General features: G+C 39.9%; 1 protein-coding gene and 1 long non-coding RNA gene across 2 annotated transcripts in view; both read right to left on the bottom strand.

The window, feature by feature from the left end:
- LOC122325046 (E3 ubiquitin ligase TRAF3IP2-like) overlaps window positions 1-11,038 on the bottom strand; it is a 36,241-nt gene extending 25,203 nt beyond the window's left edge. The window contains exons 1-2 of the mRNA XM_043219880.1: window positions 10,722-11,038; window positions 5,451-5,550 (exon numbers count right to left, since the gene is read on the bottom strand). Coding sequence (XP_043075815.1) covers window positions 5,451-5,550; window positions 10,722-10,908 — 287 coding nt within the window. The 5' untranslated portion in view covers window positions 10,909-11,038. The remainder of the gene's footprint in view (window positions 1-5,450; window positions 5,551-10,721) is intronic.
- A 28-nt stretch (window positions 11,039-11,066) lies between these two features.
- Window positions 11,067-19,747, bottom strand: LOC122325047. Its single transcript, XR_006247252.1, has 3 exons — window positions 19,358-19,747; window positions 19,050-19,101; window positions 11,067-11,244 (listed from the first exon to the last, which is right to left on the bottom strand). It is a non-coding gene; the product is annotated as an uncharacterized LOC122325047 (long non-coding RNA).
- Window positions 19,748-21,175: the final 1,428 nt, after the last annotated feature.

Genomic DNA, 21,175 nt, shown 5'->3' with positions numbered 1-21,175 from the left:
GTTATTAATGACCTGCTTCTATCATCTGATCGTTGTTTCTTGTTGTTAGTGCCATTAGATCTAGCATTAGATCAGCGCAGCGTTCAATACTATTGATCACTACATTCTCTTGAAGAGACTAGAAAACTATGTTGGCGCTTTTATTAAAAATTATAAATTTATTAAAAGCGCCTTAGCATGTTTCAAATCATATGGTTACGCCATGCAATCTCAGAATTTACCTCTAACCAAGTCTTAATAGAACGCAATCGGCATGCCCAAAAATATAACTGAATGTTAGGGAATGCCAAAACTTTTCTGTAAAGTTTTAATTTTAAATCTTGGGCGTTTATTATTCCAAATAAATTTTGTTATAATATAATTTACTTCTTTAAAAAAAGTTTTATAAGGAGAAAGAGGAATCATAGAAAACAAAAATAAAAGCGTAGGAAGAATATTTATTTTGATGATTGCAATCCTACCTTGCAACGAAAGCAATAGTGCGTCCCATCTCTCTAGGTCATGTCTAATATTATTGAAGAAAGAACTATACTTTTGTTTGACCACAGCCTGGAGTGAAGGAAGGATCTGAATTCCTAAGTATCTAAATGAGTTACTGACTAGAATTAACAAGGACACCGATGAAGTATTGCATCGTTCTGATAGTGGCATTAGTACTGATTTCTCCCAAATAATTTTATACCCACTCACTTTACTAAAAGCACGGAATTTAAGATATTGAGCAATAGAAGTAGAAATGTTAGACAAATATAGTAAAATATCATCAGCAAAAAGAGAAATGTAATGTTAAAGTTGTCTATAATGACAGAGGAAATTATATGATCCAAACAGATTGCCTGGCTCTAATGAGAGGGCAAACAGCAGTCGTGACAGTGGGCAGCCCTGTCTTGTGCCTCTGCCCAGCAGAAATGCACTTGAGTAGCTCATCCCTGATGACACCTGTGCAGCTGAATTTGTAAAAAGAGTTTGTACCATATGTATAAAATGTAAGCCAAAACCAAAACACTTCAAATAGATGTCCATTCGACCCAATCAAAGGCTTTCTCTGCGTCTAGTGAGAGAATAGCACTTTGATCGTCTGTCAGATTGGTCTTGTCTATAATATTCAAAAGATGTCGGACATTATCGGTAGCACTGCGACCCTTAAGAAATCCTGTCTGATCATATGAAATTAAAGATCCCACAATTTGATCTAAATGACGGGCTAGAACTTTTGCATAAACCTTAGTGTTTGTACAGATTAATGAAATTGGTCTATAGCTGGAGCAACTGAAAGGATCTTTCCCTTTTTTCAGAATCAGGGAGATAAGAGCAGTATTCTGATCTCTCTAAAAACAAAGTGCGTAAAAGTCTTGTAAAAGTCTATTGTCTGGAAGTGTAGTCCCTACAATTTTTATTTTTCATCCTCCAGATATACCCACCACCAGGCAGTAATCACCAAAATCAAAGAGGAGCTTGGTAAGAGAAGGGAAAAAATCTGCATCAAATTTATTAGGGGCATAAACTGAAACAAAAACTATTTTAAAATTATTCCATGATCCCAAAGTATATGTTAACCACCCATTTTCATCCACTTCTGATTTTTCTATTATGAATTTTTTATTTTCTATTTTCTTACATTGCTTACAGTGAGCTACATTGGCTCTCTTATGATGTAAATAATCCAGGCATTTTGTTCTTTTTAGCAGAGTTCAGACTGTTGACATTCCACGATATCACATTGATGTCATTCACTGCGACAGATTAATCCATTATTTATCATAAATATAGAGGACCACCGAATCAGCAATGTAATCAGAAAAAGCAAACCTTGGTAATAACAACATAATATTTAAACAAAACATAGAACAAATTAACAAACTGTCAATAGCAGCCCGCAGAGAGAGAAAGCACACTCTCTTACCTGCCTGAAAAATAAAATTATTTGAGGTCATGCACTCGAACTGTGCGGCAAAACCCAGGAATCAGTGTCCCGCTTTTTCAAATGTCCATGTCAGTAATAGAATCTGAAATCCCTGCTTGAAATATGGAAGCACCGTATCTATAAGGCTGAGTTTAACCATTAGTGGTTCCTGCATTTGGGGAAGACTCCATCGGACTGCCGGCATCCAGCAATGAGACAAACCTCTCCAGGTCTGCGGGGGTCATAAAAAGAATAGTCTCCCTGACGTTTATCACTTTAACCACTGCCGGGTATAACAGAAACGACTCGATTACCAACTGTTGAAGGCGCTTCCTTTTTTCAGACATAGCTTTTCTTTTTCAAGACATGCCCTTGCTGAAATCCGGGAAGAACTGCAACTTCACTACTTCGTTGCTCAGGGACGCAGAATTTCTAGCTTCTTTCAGAATCAGTTGCCTGTTGTTGTAAGCTTGAAAATCAAAGTGCATGCTTTCTTCCTGAAGGAATCTTGGTTCACATACAGGCGATGTGCACGTTCAATCTCAATCACCTTCCCTTGCAAAGATAGCAACCACTTAGGAATCTGAGTCTGTAGGAACTTAAATGCATTACCACCTTCCGCTCCTTCAGGTAGGCCCACCAACCTTAAATTGTTTTGTCTGGACTTGTCTTCGTAAAGCCATAGCTTCTCCTACATCTCTTCCAAACGAGACACACTAGCAATCAAATATTTTTTGATGTCGCAAGACCGTAGTTTGCATATAGTCAAATCTGTCCCCGAATCCTCTGACATCTTTTTTCAGGGAGCCAAAACACAAAGAAATAATTGAAATTTCCTCACGAACGATCGCAGACATACTTAATTTTATAGTGCTCAGTTGGTTTTTTAGCATCTCGGCAATGGCGTCATGAAGTCATCTTTAGGCCATTTTTTGGAAGGAGAGTGTAGTGTAGTGTAATTCTCGTTTAGATGCCATCTCTGTCGAACTTAAATCTCAGACTAGACTTAGTATGTATATTTTAACAAAGAAAAGGACATCTGAAGCGGAGCACCTAACCGCCTAAGCAGCCATCACCGTCCATTGAGCATGAGCATCTCCTTTTTACCACAAATTTGTCTGTAGGTACAAGATATTTACAATGTATGTACTGTGACGGGAGGAGCCAACAACAGACACAGTGGGCGTGGCGTCAGGCCTCGGAGAGGCTTTTTATTAACAAAATCAAAATAATACAAAATAAAGTGTCCAGGGGAAAGTGTCCAAATAAAAGGGGGATCTGGTGTCCTCGTCGTGCTCCGGGGAAAGTGCAGGTTGAGGCCGTGTTCCAGGGGGGAAGGGTCCAGGTAAGGGGCAGAGTCCGGCGGTCACACGCGCTCCCCTTCTGCTGGTCCGGGGCGCGAGGGGCGGCGGCTTCTTCCGCGGCATCTCCGTCGCGTCTTTGCTCCGGGCGGCAGAGTGGGATGAGCCCGTCTCGGACGGCGGGGGTGAGGTCCATCGCGCACCCTTCCTGGACCCACGAGGACACCAGCGCGTGCATGCACGGGAAGAGACCGGTCTCCCGAGGAGAGGCGCGTTCGGTACTTAACGGCGACGGTAACGAGGCTAACTCACTTCAGGTGTGCCTCGTCACACGCGCCAGACCTGAACAATACCCGCCCCTCCTCTCGAACACACCCACTCCCGTCGGGAGCCTGGTGAAGGGCGGCCAGTAAAGGACGGGGTGATGGTGACAATAAAGAGGAGGGGCAGCCGACTCGTCACATTCCCCTCCCCAAGCGTCAACCCCGTCAGGCGGTCGCCACCCACGCAGGAGTGCTACCTTCCTCAACCAGGCTCCAGCGGTCAGAGTGGGCGGGGCAGGGATTCCTCTCCGGGCAACTCCCCTCTCGCACCGGGACAGAGAAACCGGGAATTAGTCGAAATGCTCAACCAGCCACCGGGTAAATGACAGTAAACGCAAGCGTCACTTACCCTTCCTGGTGGCTGGGAGCGAGTCTCCGTTGTTCCTCCGTCCCGGCATGGGTACCAGCGAGAGGGGATGACGTCATCAGATGTCGCCCAACTGTGCCGTCTAAGCTCCGCCTTGCCCGCATTCTCCACCACTGTGACGGGAGGAGCCAACGACAGACACAGTGGGCGTGGCGTCAGGCCTCGGAGAGGCTTTTTTTATTAACAAAATAATAATATACAAAATAAAGTGTCCAGGGGAAAGTGTCCAAATAAAAGGGGGATCTGGTGTCCTCGTCGTGCTCCGGGGAAAGTGCAGGTTGAGGCCGTGTTCCAGGGGGGAAGGGTCCAGGTAAGGGGCGGAGTCCGGCGGTCACACGCGCTCCCCTTCTTCTGGTCCGGGGGGCGAGGGGCGGCGGCTTCTTCCGCGCATCTCCGCGCGCCTTTGCTCGGGCGGCAGAGTGGGATGAGCCCGTCTCGGACGGCGGGGGTGAGGTCCATCGCGCACCCTTCCTGGACCCACGAGGACACCAGCGTGCATGCACGGGGGAAGAGACCGGTCTCCCGAGGACAGGCGCGTTCGGTACTTAACGGCGATGGTAACGAGGCTAACTCACTTCAGGTGTGCCTCGTCACACGCCACCAGACCTGAACAATACCCGCCCCTCCTCTCGAACACACCCACTCCCGTCGGGAGCCTGGTGAAGGGCGGCGAATAAAGGACGGGGTGATGGTGACAATAAAGAGGAGGGGCAGCCGACTCGTCACAGTACCATGTAAATAATGTACTGTGTGTTTAGTGCTCTGGAGGCCCACTTTCACTTTGAACTGTTTCTTCAGGTCAGCACCCTGTCAGACTATTTTTTAAAGCAATTAAAACTGTACAACTACATATAACATATCTCAGAATTGTACATCTGTAAATAGCATATCAGTACATTCTTAAACCTTTTTTATTCAAAAATCCCAAATTAAAATTTTTACTGCCTTTTTAAAGATGTTTATGTTTCTGTTGTCTCTGTTTTTTTATTGGGATGGATGTTTCAAAAGATCCTAGTATCTCAAGCTATAGCAAAAATAAAAGCAGCCCTACTGGTGTCATGTCTTTGGACTCTCTGTGTTATTGTTTTTGTCTTGTGTCATGTGCTCTGTTTGCCCTACCTTCCGTTCCTATTAATTGTGTCATTGTCTTCACCTGTTTCTTGTTAATTTAGTCAATTTCCTTGTGTATTTAAGTCCTGTGTATTTGTATTCAGTTTGTCCAATCATCGAGGTCCATACCTGGTTTATGGTCTGCCTGGTTTATGTTCTGCCTTCCTGTATATATTTATTTTGCCCGTTTAGAGGATTAAATATGTTTAAGTTTATTTTACTTGTCGTGTGCTCCTTTGCGCTAAACCACACCTGTGACAACTGGATCTTGAAAAAACTATTTCTATGAATGCAAGTCCTATGAATGATAGGACGTGCATTCATAGAAATTGTATCAAGATTTCTGCTTTTACATTTGTTGTTTAAAAGTGGAATTTTAAGATTGATAGCTGGCAAATTATGTATTGCAAAAAAAAGGTTTAAAAAAAAAAAAACTTGCATAATACCTTGCATGCTTAGGTAGGAAAGGATGCAGGAGATAGTTGGCCTGTGGATCATTTGCAGGCGGCTTATTCCAGTGATATAAAACCTCTGGCAGGTACTCATCTGGAAGAAAAAGAAAAAGAAACACAGTCAGTGACCAAGTGACTAAAGACCACTAAAACTTAAACTAAAACTAAAGACAACACTAGTCACCAAAATAGTAAACATTTTATTTTTATTTATTTTTTTATTCCATTTACACCTGATGGTTCTCAGTAACAACTCAACAAATAAAATCAAACTTGCAAAAGTGTTTTTCCCTAAACCATGATTAGGAGCACAAGTTCTGTTGAACTCTGTTGGTAACGACAGAATTTTTGAGAAGTTGTCCTTACTTAAACATGTTCTGAGGGCAGAAATGAAATTGAAGCAATAATTTTTCTTGGTTGAATCTGTACAACAGGGGCAGGGGCAGGAAACTTGAATGTGTGAATGAAATACTTCTGACAGATACATTTCATTTGCCACAAGAGAGGCATTTATTCAAAGGTGAGTGTATTTTCATGAAAAATATGTTTAATAAGAAAGGAAGTTGTTGGAACTACTATTCTTGTTTCGTACTTTTATTGACATTATTGTCTTATATATCAAAGTGGTTTTGAAGAACTTCTGTGTGTGTGTGTGTGTAAAGAGTTTGGCAACACGCTCACAAAGGACAGGACGCTGTCCAGAGCCGACACCTTGCTGAATTCTCCCCCAAGCAGATTCCATCTAAATTATATCTAATTAGGATCAAGCACCCACAAGAAAGGAATGTGCCCTATTGTGACCTTTTTATGGGGGTTGCTCTTTCTTTATGTATAAATAAAGATGTGTGAGGGGCTGCGTTTCAGAAGCAAACTGAAGAGAGCTGGAAACAGTTTACTTCCCTTGCAACTGCAGTGATGTCACTTGCCAGTTACACATTCGGAACAAATTCTCGTGTCTGTTATGGAGTTGTCTTCGGGCAGGTAAAGAACCTTAAAGTGGCATCCAGACCCAACAGAAGTAGTGAACAAAGATGCACAGAACAAACAATCATGGACTAAATATCATATAGCATGCATTTTTATTCGAGTGCTTCATCACACCAAAGCTGTTTGTGAGAGTAAAACATGTTTTTTTTCAGTGCACGCTGTCTGAAACTGATATGAGAACTTGAACACAAAAAGAACTTGTTCAAATCTCAGTGACATTTAATCAGTCTGTTAGCATTAGCCTGCTCTCAGGGCAGAATTGCTCAGTATTAATAATATAATTGCCTAATAGTAATACCAATAACAAAAATAATTAGTAATGCTCTGTAGCCATTTTTTTAGCGGTTACCCTTGTAATTTTTCTTCTCTTTGCAGAATAACAAAAATTTGTGTCAGAAATCCCAGTCAATTACCAATCACCTATTGGGTTTATTTCCATAATGCCAGGCTGTGGACTTCACTGTCCTCAAATGTCTATTCTAATCTGCTGTCAATCACTGTTGTTATAGCTGAGGCCTAGTATGCAAGTTCGGTCCACAAAAGAAATTGGTCCAGGAAATATGAAAATTAAGATTTCAATACCTAAAAATTATCAGTGATTATCAGTGTAAATACAATCTGAAATCTTCTTTTTTTATGCATTTAAATTCTAGAAAAACATATCCCAGTGTTAATATATGTGCAATCACATTTATTTGTTTATTTTAACTCCCCCACTCTGTGAGAGGAGTCTTATTCAGACAGTATTTTTTTTCTAATGTGTGAACATATTATGACGAGCGCCCAGAGAAACCATCAGCATCGCCCTGGAAACAGACGAGGAGCACCTGGACACACCCATCACCAGCTGATCGGTCACAGCTTCTACTCATTTCCCTCTAGCTATAAAAGAGCAACGCACACCTGGAGGGTGTGCCTGATGAGTCGATGCCCAATGAGGACTCAGCACTTGCCACTAGGACGTGACTGGCAAGCTGTATCGTTCACCAGGAACCACCCCTTGGAGCACCAAAGGTAGACATCAAGGTAAATGGTAAACCCATCCTGGATTGGAGCAGCGCAGTCACCCTCGTTCAGGAAAATATCCTGGCTTTATTGAGTGGTTGTTCTGTATGCTTGATAAACAAACTTCAGCTGGTCAAAAAACGCAGCAGCCAGAGTCCTTATTAAAACTAGGAAGCATGACCATATTAGCCCGGTTCTGTCATTGGATAGATGTTAAAACCTTGTTAATTATTTATAAAACCCTGAATGGTTAAGCTCCTCAATACTTGAGCTAGCTCTTATCACATTATAGTCCTGCATGTCCACTGCATTCTCAAAACTCTGGCCATTTGATAATAATACCTAGAATATCAAAATCAACTGCAGCGCAGACACGCTGTCATTATAAATCTAGATTAAAAGACACATCTCATTAACCTAGCTTAGACATACCACTCTAGTACACTTCTTTTATTCAAATCTGTTAAAGGATTTTTATGCTGCGTTAATTAGTCTTGGAACACTCCCCATAACACACAATGCACTCATTACATCGTAAGGAGAATGGCATCTATGCTAATATTAGTCTTGAAAAAAATTGAAAAAAAAAAAGTATTAATCTTGTCATTATACATCACTAGCACCTGTTTAATACTGTTCAGTGCTTTCATACAGTATGTGTTGTGAAAAGTGCTATATAAATAAAAGTGATTGATTAAAGTAAAGGCCTCCTATGCAGAAAAAGAAGCAGTCGTGATGAAAGAAAGAGCCCAAATAGAAGAGCATCAACAAAAAACACTAGCTAAAACAACACGAAGGAAAGCAGAGGTTGAGGCTGAACTGTATGTTAAAACTGCAGAAAGAAGCTGTAGCAGCATCTGCAGAAGCAGACATTTATGAGGCTGCAGCTAACAAAGAGGATGGATTATGTGTTATGTGATGCAGAGCTATATCGCAGGCTCACTTAGTTTACTTGCTCCAGGTAATGCAGAGACAGTGCCTTTGACGGGAAAACAAAGTTCAACATAGTCATCAGTGTTCTGTAAAGACTGAGCCATTTGATGAAGATAATAAAGTAATGCATCAAAGCTATCCAGTATAAACAAAGCATAAAATCAGACCCGGCTTCTCAAGTACCTGTTCGATGTTCTGCTTCAACACAGCTACATGCCAGTGAATTCACTACATATTTGCTGTGAAAAGAAATAGTGAGTTCTAGCTTGTTTCGTTTTGGTGACTGCCCTGAAAATGACTCTGTTTGGAAAGCATCTTTTAAAGCTGTAACCAGTGAACTCAAGTTAACTAGTAGGGAAGAGATCAACATTCTCGTCAGATGACTTGGTCCTGATTGTTCTAGTCATGGCAAACAAATCAAAGCAGTTTACAACAGTAATCCTACTTTATGAGTTGGAGCAATGTGCCATCACCTGGAGAACTGCTATGGATGTCCAGGTTTTAACATGCAGGCAACATTAAAAAACTAGATGCTTTTCTTCACTTCACAAACAGATACTCATCATCTAAGAGACCTTGGAGATTTGCTGCTTGAGCTGCAGTAAGTAAAGGAGAGTGGTCGATTGTCTGGACTTGTTTACCTCGACACAGTGAAAGGAGTAAACCCCATTGCAGAAAAACGCCCATTCAGACATCAAAATTTATAGACAAGCAAGAACTAGAAATTATCCTAGTTTTGTATTCTGGGTGTTTAAAAAAAAGCACAAAAGCTGATGGAACTTCTGTCTTTGTCAAGAAAACTACCCAATCATACCAGGATAGAAACTGTAGAACCAGACAAGGTCTACATTATGCATAGTAAGCAGCATCCACTTCACAAGTGTGGTACGTTTAGAAGCAGTCTATTTGTTTTAGATATTGTGCTTCCACTAAGCATGTGGCAGGAGACAGTAAAGCATTGATTAAGTGCAGAGGTTGTGGTTGTCAAGAACAGAGCAAATCACAGAAAACACAGGTGAGGACACTGCTGAGATCACAAACAAGTGCAATGAAATTTCTAGTGAGCCCAAATCATGTTCAAAGTCTCATGACAGTTTATATCTCTAATCAGTGTGAAAAGCCCAGTCTGATAGCTAATATTCTAACTAAGCTATGCAATCATTTTTGTATATATGTGCACGTCATTAACGCACTTTGTTTCTTTAACTCCTTGAATCTTAGTGAATGTTTATAAATGTGTATGTTTTGTTATTTACAAAATTTTGTAATTTCTACCTTTTGTGATTACATTTTACAAGACAATCAAGTAAAAGGAAAAGTATGCATCAAATGCACAAAAAGAAGAATGGTGCTTTATTTCTGTTAACTAGCTGTCAGTGCTTTTGTTCAGAACACAGTGGTGAAATTAACTATAACTAATTATGCCTTTTTTCTTTGCTTAAACATTTGGGCGATTGTTATAAAAATAAATCCACTCTGTGACATAGGAGCCACTTAGATGTTTAAAAGGAGCTGCAACTTTAGGAATCTTATATATGCATCTAAAAGCTTGTAAGACTCCAAATAGAAAATAATATTTGAAAGTGCATCATAAGACCCCTTTAACAATGGTTAAGATCAGAAATTCAGATTCCATTCTAACGATAGGATCATGGTAACACAACCAAAATCATTTGACTCAGCATTTCTTGCAAAAAAGCTTTTCGAACAGACCAGACAAAAAAAAAAAAAAAGAGTCAAGGAAGGTTTAAGGGCACACCTAAAGCAAACACTGACCTCCAAATCTGCAACTGCAAACATTCAGTGTGAAAGGGTATTAAAGCTGAGCTGGAAGTCAGTTCTTTTTATGTTTCTGTTTTTTTTTTCTCTCTTTTCTTTTGGTCTTGTTTCTCTATACTTCTGTGATTCTGCTTGTTATCATCAGGTGTTCAGCAGAGTCTGAGTTCATTCACTTGTTAAAGTAAATTAATGCAGAGAATAGTGGATAAGGGTAACTTTGAGCTCTGTTATTTCGCATATTACTATAGGCTGTTTTCTTTAAAATGTCAAATATTACCCAAAATGTATTGTTTTCTACATTATATTACTGTTTTTTTATAGAAAATGTTACTGGGTTAAGGGTTAACAGCATAAGACATGTTTTTTTTTTTTTTTCCTTACTGTGCCAGTGTGAAAACAGAAACAAAATGACAGTGACATGGCATGGCATGTGATTTTGAATAAAAACTATGTTCTTGGTTTGGGGGATCGGGATATTACTTTCAGCTCAGTTTAACATTTTGATAATACTGAAATATTTGAATTTTATGACACACCTAATAACACCAATAACAGGCATACCGTAAAATCCTGGCTGCTTTGCTGAGGAATATCTGCAGAAATCCTCTCTGAGGTAAGAGCGAAGAGGGCTAGGCTTTTCCAGACTCTCCTCATCTTCATTCACAGGGTTTTGGATGTGTGAACATAGGACAGGGGAACTGCAGAGATTTTGAAGACTGATGCCTGAGAAATCTTCACTCAGATCCATGTGGGCTCTATAGTCTTTCTGAAGGTGACTTCCAGAACTTTGAGGCAAGTAGAGACTGGGCAAGCCTGTAGCGCTCTCTGTGTGTTGTGACTCACTTATGGAAAGGTTGGTGAGGGGGCTGACCCCTAAGTCTAGGGTCTAGGGGAGTGTTTCGATCTAGACAATCCAATCTACTTGCATCAGGAACACACATTTCTGGGATGAATCTACCCCTTTTTCCTGTGTTTTTAAGGGTATGTGATTGACACTGCTGGCAAGCAGGCCAGGCCAGATTGAGAGAAGACAAGGTCATAGACTCATCGGTTTCTACAGGCATACTAAGATGTGGACAGCAGTCTGGGGAAACAAAAAAAGTAAACAAATGTAGAGAGAGGTTTGTGGTTGGAGCATTATGAACATAATCAATAATTATCAATCATTAATAATGAAATTGATTGGAAATGGATTGATTAAACTAAACACCTTTTAGAGGCACTTAAAAGTAGTAATGCAGCTATATAGTGGTTCTCAGCTGGTGGCATCCTTGTCTAAAAATAGGTCACATGTAATTATGTATCCTGAAAATCAGTAATAAAAATGTGGCAATTCAGGTCAATTAAGATGTTAAATGAATCACAATACAGTTGGAGGTGAAGTTTCTTAGAAATAAAGGTACAAAAGCGGTCACGTGGGTGGTACTTTATTAAAAGGTACACTTTTGTACCTATTAGGTTCAAATATGTACAATTTGAGTACTAATATATACCTTAGATAAGGACCCTTTAGCATGTACCTTTTTAAAAAGGTACCATCCCAGTGACAACCTTTATTTCTAAGAGTATATGTTTAATGGGAATGTTATTAAATCAAATAACAATCTATAAAGATGCAAAACACATTTACATATAAAAAAATCAAGATATTTCCTGATATAAACTAAAAAGGTTACACTTTTCGATAGTCCATTTTAGACATTCTTCTACACAGTAAGATCCCCAGTGTTAAATTAACGCTGCAGTGTGTGTTAATAGAACACTATAACTATAAGTAGCTTTGTAAATACATGTCAATCACATATTGACTTATTCTTATTAGTTTGCATCTACATGTCTACTAACTCTTACAAGCTCATCAAAAAGCAGCAGTAAGTAAATCCTCCGTCATTACAGTGAGTAAATGGCTTCTCCTTGCATTGTCACCTGCACCGCTTGCCACATAGTTTATATCTCTCTGTCGGTGACCAGGGATTCACACATGATAAATGCAGGGAAATAGCTACACAACAAACTCCCGCACAAAGTAAAATTAACTCTATTCAGAGAACATTTGGTTCCTCTCTAAATAGGAGTTAAATGAACTTTAAACCAGAGATAAAGTTAATGATCTAATTAAGTGAGAAATAAAATGATGATTGGGAATTAGTAATGAACACTTGCTGTTAACAATCAACATCAATGAAGAAAAAAACAAAACAAAACAATACCTACAACTGATTTCAGCCACAGATTAAATAAATGCGTTACATTAAGAATTTTATGAAACCATCTTGAGCGTGTTTGGTTACATGAGCATTTCTTTTTTCTGGAAATAGGTTTTGCATAATCAGTTGTGGAACTACAGCAAAGTAAAGCTCAGCTCTAATAGCTATTGTGAATAAATAGAAGTTTATGTAATACATAAATTGCACTTCTGTGTGATGTAGATGTACATCAAGAAGTAGAATATGAATCTCAACAATGGTGACAATCAGAGTTTTTCATGCAGCAGTGCATGTTGGGTAAAACCATAGTAAAAACTCCCATCATGCACTGCAGTATGAATAATTATTGTCACCACTGTTAAGGATTATATAATTATAATTGTTCATGTCTAAAAGTCAGAGCAGATACAGTCCTTTATATTGGAAATGATAGCATTATTTATGTATTTATTTTTGGTACTAATTGAATGTCAGCCAATAAACCACTTCATGATGTTCCTTCAAATGAGTTATAAGCAAAAAAAATAAAAGCTAATGTGCTACCACAAGCCCTCGAGTCAACAATGCACTAATGTTTGCTGTGAAACAATATTGCAATTGCTTAGAAGCAAACAAATGTGAGCTTATTAAAAGTATCAAGAGCCCAATTAAAGTAAACACTGACCACAATTATGGCATTGTTTTTTTCTATAAAGGCTGTGGCTGAAGTCAGAAAGCAAAATTATCTTAAGCGTTTAGGCACAAACTCATATACTTACATTTACATTTACATTTAGTCATTTAGCAGATGCTTTTATCCAAAGTGATTTACAAATGAGGTAGGCAATAGAAGCAATTTATATCAACAAAAGGGCAGCAGTGCATAACTGCTCTGAGTGGGGTCTTGGCTTACCTAACGCAGACACAAGGCTTTTTTTTATATAGATAGGATAGGAAAGAGCAGGGGAAGAAGAAGAAAGTGCTAGCGATGTTGGGTCAAGTGTAAATGAAAAAGATGAGTTTTGAGTTGGTTTTTGAAGATTGCTAGTGACTCTGCTGCCCTAGTGGCAACGGGCAGATCGTTCCACCAGCGAGGAACAGACCAGGTGAAGGTGCGCAAGAGTGATTTTGCACCTTTTTGCGATGGGACTGCAAGACTTATCTTATGATCCTCAACAGTGGTGGCAATACTTTTTCATACTGCATGATGGGAGTTTTTACTGTGGTGTTACCCAGCATGCACTGCAGCAAGAAGCATTTTGTTGATTGTCATCATTGTTGAGATTCATTTTCTGCTTCTTGATGTCTGTGTGTGTCTCAATAATACTGGACTTCAAATGTGTATGTGCATTACATAGATTTAAATTTATTCATAAACCATTAATCTGTTGATTGTAAAACCTATATATACATAAATACATCTATTGCTTCTTCATTGATTGCAGTAAAAGCAGAGTGTAATTAGTAGAGTAATATCAGAGTTCAAAAGAGGACAAATTGTTGATGCACGTCTTGCTGGCGCATCTGTAACCCAGACAGCAAGTCTTTGTGATGTATCAAGGGTTTCCAGGGTAATGAGAGCATATCACCAAGAAGGACGAATCACATCTAAACAGGAGTAAATGTGGACGCAATGAGGAAGCTGCCTGAAAGTGATGTCCGGGTGCTAACTCGGATTGTATCCAAAAAAACAAAACAGCTGCCCAATTCAGTGCAGAATTAAATTTCCACCAAAACTGTCTGTCTGAACCTCCACAGGGTCAATATACATGGCTGGACTATAGCCAAATCATTTGTGCCAATGCCAAACGTTGGTTTCAATGGTACCAGAAGCAAAAATCTTGTGCTGTGGACAATGTGAAACATGTATTGTTCTCTGATGAGTCTACTTTCACTGTCTTTCCCACATCCAAAGACACTGCTCCCAGTCCCGTGTTGGAGGCATCTGTCTGCAGCAGGTAGGGGAAGCTGAAATCCAAAGCTCTGAGGACCTACTCAGATGTCAGCACTTTCTTCACCGCTTGGAACGCCTGGTGGTGTAGGACTGGTGGGGCCGTAGCACGATATTCATCATCCTCTGGAACCGGTGGCCCTGTGGAGGCCGAAGGGAAGGGTCCGGTACTGCCAGTGGCCCACTTGGTGTGAAGAAGGCAGTCTTGGGCTTGGCGGACTCGGCCAGTGGGACTTGCAAGTAGCCTTACGTGAGGTCCAGGGTTGAGATGTACCGGACCCTTCCCAGGTGGTCGAGCAGCCTATGTCAACACTGACCGATCAGGTGCTGGAGTTCCCCCTTTTGTGCAGATGACAGATGCGGGTTGATGTCCACAACCACAGGTTCGGAGGTGGCGAGCACAGCAACCTGGTTCTTAGTCCCAACCCACTTCTTCAGCAGGTCGATGTGGTAAATCTGGTCAGCCCTTCGGCGGCCTGGCTGTGGTAAATGTTAGGTTACTGGGCCAATTTGTTCAATGACTGTGCATGGGTCCTGCCAGGTGGCGAGGAACTTGCAGGCCATGGTCGGGACGAGGATCATGACCTGGTCTCCAGGCTGGAACTCCCGTGGTTGGGTGGTCCGGTTGTAGTGGCACAATTGGGCTTGCTGGGCTTTGCACAAGTGGTCCCGGATTAATGGCATGATCCGGTCAATTTGGTCCCTCATCTCACGCACATGTTCGACCACAGTGTGGAGGGCCTCTTTGGTGATGTCCAGGAGGCCTTGGGGTTGTCGGCCAAACAGGAGTTTAAAGGGGGTGAACCCTGTCAATGCCTGTGGCACTTCTCAGATGCCGAACAGAACATAGGGGATCATGAGGTCTTCAGCGGTTACGCGTCACAACATCTGTTTTAGGGTCTTGTTGAAACTTTTGACCAGTCCATCTGTTTATGGGTGATATACGGTTGTCTGGAGCTACTTCACCCCCAGCAGCCGGCAGAGGTCAGCAATTAGCCAAGACAAAGTGTGGGTTCCTTGATCGGTTAACATCTCCCTACTGCGACACAGTAGAGCAGGCCATTTTCCACAATGAAATTCGGGAGAGAATGGGGCCCAGGCCATACGTCCTTTCCCTCCAGGACTCTAACTTGAGGCCAGCAGTGTTTCAGGCAGTCATCTTCCTTTTGAGCCTGGGCAAATGAACCCCCTCCCATCACCTGTTGAAACACATCAACAAACGAGTTAGGATTTTGGAAGGATCTCTCCCGCTGTCTGAGGCCAACAAAGCCAGTTGGCGGCATGGTCCTCGAGCCAGCCTCCATCTTCGATGGCTCCCTCGAGGGCTGGCAGGCTGAGCAACAGCAGCAAGCAGGCAGTTGATGCCCGGCCAGTCTCGGCCAAAGAGGACAGGAACAAGCAGATCCTTTAGAATTCCCACCTCTACCGACCAGGTACCTGGGGCGGCAGTGATGGTGACAGTACGGGCTGGAACTTGTCGGGTATCCCTGTGCACAAGGGTGATAGGCAGAAAGGTTTTGCTGTCTAGGCAGGGCCCAAGCACAAAAGACTGGACGAGGCTGATGGCGTTACCGGAGTGGAGCAGGGCCTGAAACATATGTCAATTCACCTTCACTTCCGTCTCAGGAGCTCCGCTTGGGGGTCCAGCAAGTAGGATTCAGCCTGCCAGCCACATTGGTGCGGGCTGTGCGCAGTCCTTGGTGACGCTCTCTCCCCCGCCTCCCGTTGTGGGGCTGGTGTAGGGTGCTGGTGAGATTCCTTATCCTGAGGGTCTGTCGATGCAATCGGGAAAGGGTTTGCAGGAAGCAGTCGACAACCACGTGCTCCACTACCTAGCTGGCCAGTGGAGACAGCGGTACACGTGTGCAGTCATCGCCTGGACTACGGTGTCTGACAACGTGCTTCTCTAGTGGCGTGGCGAGTTCCTTCACGCACCCTTCCTGGACCCACGTTCTGTATGCTTGATAAACAAACTTCAGCTGTTCCAAATCTAGTGATTTGATCACAGAGATCATCTCTGCATTTAAATAAAAAATTAAGTGTTTAATCTCTGCCTTATACATTACTATCAATCTATTCTTCTATTTGATAATGTTGATAATATAATCTGTATTGTTAAACAATTGTTAAATTGTTATTGACTGCCGGAAATGCAAACCAGGCTCCTGCTCCGATTAAACAGGGACTGGACAGCCTTTAGCAAAGGGCCCCGGATTCCATATTCCCAGAGCACATCCCACAGGACACCATGAGGGACACAATCATATGTCTTCCCTAAATGCACAAAGCACATGTGGACTGGTTGAGCAAACTAACATGAACCCTCCAGTACCCTGAAGAGGGTATGGAGCTAGTCCAATGTTCCATGACCAGAAATAAAGCTGCATTGTTCCTCTTGAATTAACAATCGACTATCAGACCACAACATCTATCAATGACCCCCCACCCTAGGGAGCCCCAACTCCTGGCCTGGCTGCACCATACACAGTACACAGCACACAGCTCTTGGTTTTATCCAAACTAATTACATGGTACCTAAAACCCAGAGTTGCCGAAAACTAAATTGAAACTTATCAGGTTAGCCAGCTAAACAGGCTTCAGATTCACTCACTGTTAACCAGATTGAGTTTATTGTACAACTACATAAGCTATAATTGAAAACAGAGATTTAGTTATTAATGTTTTATTGGCATTTAGAACACTTATGATATGATCCCCAATAGTGGTGACAATAATTATTCATGCTGCAGTGAATGATGGGAGTTTTTACTATGGTTTTAGCCAACATGGGAGTACGGGAGTACACTAATGCATGCTAATTTCACAGAGATAGAGTCACAGTAGATTAATGTCACATTGTGCATCCCTGGTCAACTGAATTGTGTGGGGAAATTTCACTCTGGAACACAATGGAAGTTTCACTGCCACTTTTGCAAAAGAAAAAAAATAAGCTAAAATAGAGAGAAGATAATAGGGGTATGACAGTGACAGACTCTATTGTGCATTCATGGTGCCAGCTGTAACACAAAATGGCGAGGTAATTTTAAATAAGATGTCCTTCCTTCTTAAATATTTTTTATGCGCCCTCAGGTTTTGGAAGATACCTCTGCAGCTAGAAAGTATAAAGCTTACCACATTCGTAACACAGATACACCTTTAAACATCTTTCATTTGGAATTACAAGCACTCTAGAAGTCGCTAAATTTAGATTAACCAAGATAGGAAGAATAAAAAAGGGCTTGATGATGATTCAATCTACACTGGTCAACATTTGAAATGGGCCATCTTTCATGAAGTTGTCCTAAAACCTAAATCAAAATATGTTCTTGTCTTCGTGTACTTTTTTGATCCAATGTTGACATATTGGATCAAACATTGTTTATATATATACTGTATATACACAACATCTTAGACTAAAGCATCTTAGAATAAAATGACCAGCATCTTGGTAAGGTATTAGATATGACAAATCAGTGGGTTTGAAGTTTAATTGTCTTCTGAGACTATAATAATAATAATAATAATAATAATAATAATAATAATAACAATAATAATAATAATACACAGTAAGATCTTCAGTGTTAAATTAACACTGCTTCAGAGTGTATTTGGTCCCACTCAAAATAGTAATTACTTTTTATACTATTAAACTAGTATTCTTAACTACTATTCATTCTGCCTCTGTGTTTAAAAAAGGTTTAAAAAGAAATAATTAATTCAGTCACTGTCATTTTAGAACACAAAAAGGTCCTGTCTAGTCTGTTGCTATAAAAGTAGAAACACACAATTCCATAGAATATCATTACATGCTTAAACAATTTGTGATTTGGAAATTATGAAAGTATTAGTAATATCTTGAGAGCAGCAATTATTTATTGAATACACAACAGGCATAAAGGTTTGACAAAGTGTATCTGTAAGCTGTAAGGAGAAATACAAGATGGAGCATCAGTGAAAAGCCCTGGTGCTGATACAGATGACTGTAATGACTCTTATTCACTCAGATTTGAGGACCATATCTAACTGTTGTACAGGCTAAACCTGTATAAAATACACAACAAAAATGACTGTACCCTGAATCTTCTTTTCTTTAGTTTTGCTGGTATTTTGTATCTTCCCACAAATTGTATAAACATCATTTAGAAATAGACAAATATATTTTTGTTTAGATGAATTATACTCCCTATGCTGTGCACTGTATAGGCCTAAAGACTTATTGTTCGTAATATCAATCAGAATCAACAACACAAGAAACTATGGTTTTTAATGTCAATAAATTCAAATATATAAATAAATTCTATAAGCAGATTTTGAATCAAAATAAGTGTATTAAATTGCTTTTATTTAGCCTTCTTTTCTTGCACAATATAAAATAAGGGATCATTCTAGCTTTGATTAAATTCTTCTGAACTTTCCTCTACCAGTCTAATGTTGCGCTAATTATTATTTCTCAACAAGTGTTTTTTTCCTTGTTGTTGCTGTTGTTTCCATTTAAACAGAGAATCTTATTAATGAATACAGTATCTTAGAATATATGGAGAGGAGACAATGTACATTTGTCTTATTTAGGCTACAAATTATAAGGATTAGCAATGCTTCTGTTTGATTTTGCAAATTCCAAGAGTAAATACGACTACTGAATAAAATCAAAATCAGTTGAGAAACACTATGCAGTTCTGATTTCCAAAATAAAATTTATATTTTTTACTTAAACATTTCTTTCCCAAAACCTGGAACCTTTTATTTGCCTACCTGGAAATGATTCCATTGCTTTTCCTGTATTCCTATATTCAGATTGCGATATCTGATGGAAATAACACAAAATAACACAACTTCACATTTAGAAAACAATATTAGGAAACAATACAGGACGTTTAAGGAAGTAAAAGAACATAAGAGTTAATGAGGCCTCGTTTGAACTATTCACCTTTACGAAATTAGGTACCTTAATATAAAGTTTAATACAACAATAATTTATATTAAAACGTTTAAATAGATTACATTTTGTCACATACAACAGTTTAAACATAAGCATTAAATATTTTTTCCCTGTTTCTTACCTGTCTCTTCCTGTAAATCTGTATACAGCGGCACACCTGCTTTTGGTTTGTTCAGGAAACGTTCTGTCCTACGTGAATAAGGGAAAGTCCACGTTCTCTTTATGCAAATATTGCGGAGTGAAAAGTCTAAGCCATCCAATCAAGATATAGAACAACGGAAGTTGTTGTGTAGCCTATTATTCAGTTCCTGTGACAAGCTGTTTTGGTAGGTGAAGTATACTAAGCATTAAAATTAATTACATGGCCGAATGACTAAATGTAAATGGAAAGGCCATTGCACACGGAGTCCGAAATTTTTGCACGTTAAAAATAAATACGACCTCACGTTGTGTCAATCACATTTACACACTGTCTTCTAAACTTTTGACTATAATTTGCAAAGTTTATCTACGTCGTCTCGCAGCACAAACACCACAAAAGTTCCTTGCCCACCGACTACGTGACGCTGGCAATTAAAGCATTAAACTGAGCAACTGACATCCTGAATCCAGGTCTCTGCAGAAAGGTAATAAGAGTTACCACATCAGGGCGTTATTAGACTACATTGCATGAGGAAACACCGGGAAGTTTGAAAACGCCCAGAATTTGAGAAACGCCCACTTTTGCTCAGCAAGTTTGACGACATAGTGGTAAATGGTCCCACTATATTAAATGGCCCTAATACTTGTGTACTTAGTAACTACACAGCAAACTCCCCAGAGTAAAATTAAATCTATTCAGAAAACATTTGTTTCCTCTCTATATACAGTTAAATTACCTCTAAACAAGAGTTAAAGTTAATAAGCTAATTAAGTGAATAATTAAATGATGATTGAGCATTAACAATGAAGGACCCCATCCACTTCTCTCTCAACCTCTTCCAGCTCCTGCTATCAGGTAGAAGATACTGGAGTATCAAAGCTCGCTCTGCCAGAATGCTCAACAGCTTTTTCCCCCAGACTGTAAGAGCTCTTAACTCCAATCTCTCCCTGAAACCATGAACACCTCTGCCCCCCCTCTCCCCAACCATAGTGTAAGTACACATTCGTACATTGTTACAGCTGTAATATTTGTGTAACTACACATAACATCTAACTGAATGGTATGTATAAATACAAATGTGCAACTAGACATTGGTAACACTTTTTTTTATATAAAAATATATGTGTAACAGGACTAACAACACTTTTTGGTAAAGAAAGTGTTATACTTGAAGTACAAAATTCCTATAGATTTACCATATAATTACTGATGTTACACAGCAGTAGCCAGGCTTTCCATATAAATTATGGTTATACAGAATGTTACACTTACAATACAATATCCATCTCTAAAACCTACCCATTTCCACCCCTAAACCTACCCATCCCCACACCTGGATCGAATTGTTCCAGTTACCTTTATTTATTACAAAATTTAGTTATGTCCTGTTGTCCTGTTACACATTTGTACAAACCATTTGGAGGGTTGTTACATGTGTGGACAATATAATGAATACGTGTAATAATGGGAGTAAATATATAGCCTAATATATAGCCTAATAAACATGAATTTGTTGTATGAGTACATGTTTGAAATTGATGTCCTGTTTCATAACAGAAAGTCATTTCTGATTTGACATTTTCCTGAGATGTTGATTTATGACAAACAATTTAAAATCAACACAGATTTAAACGATAATTTCAAAACATTATCATATATGACCCTAAACCCTGCACAAACCAGTCATAAGTAGCAAGGGTATATTGTTTTTGTTTATTGATTTTTACTTGCCAGATAGAGTCGATGCACTGACGTTGAATTTTCTTAACTAACTGTTAAATGAAAGCTCGCGTAGCC

The sequence above is a fragment of the Puntigrus tetrazona genome, chromosome 20 (genome assembly GCF_018831695.1).
Source record: "Puntigrus tetrazona isolate hp1 chromosome 20, ASM1883169v1, whole genome shotgun sequence".
In the NCBI taxonomy this organism is placed as follows: Eukaryota; Metazoa; Chordata; class Actinopteri; order Cypriniformes; family Cyprinidae; genus Puntigrus; species Puntigrus tetrazona.
Note: the sequence above shows the minus strand (reverse complement) of the source record. Positions and strands in the feature narration are given on the sequence as shown.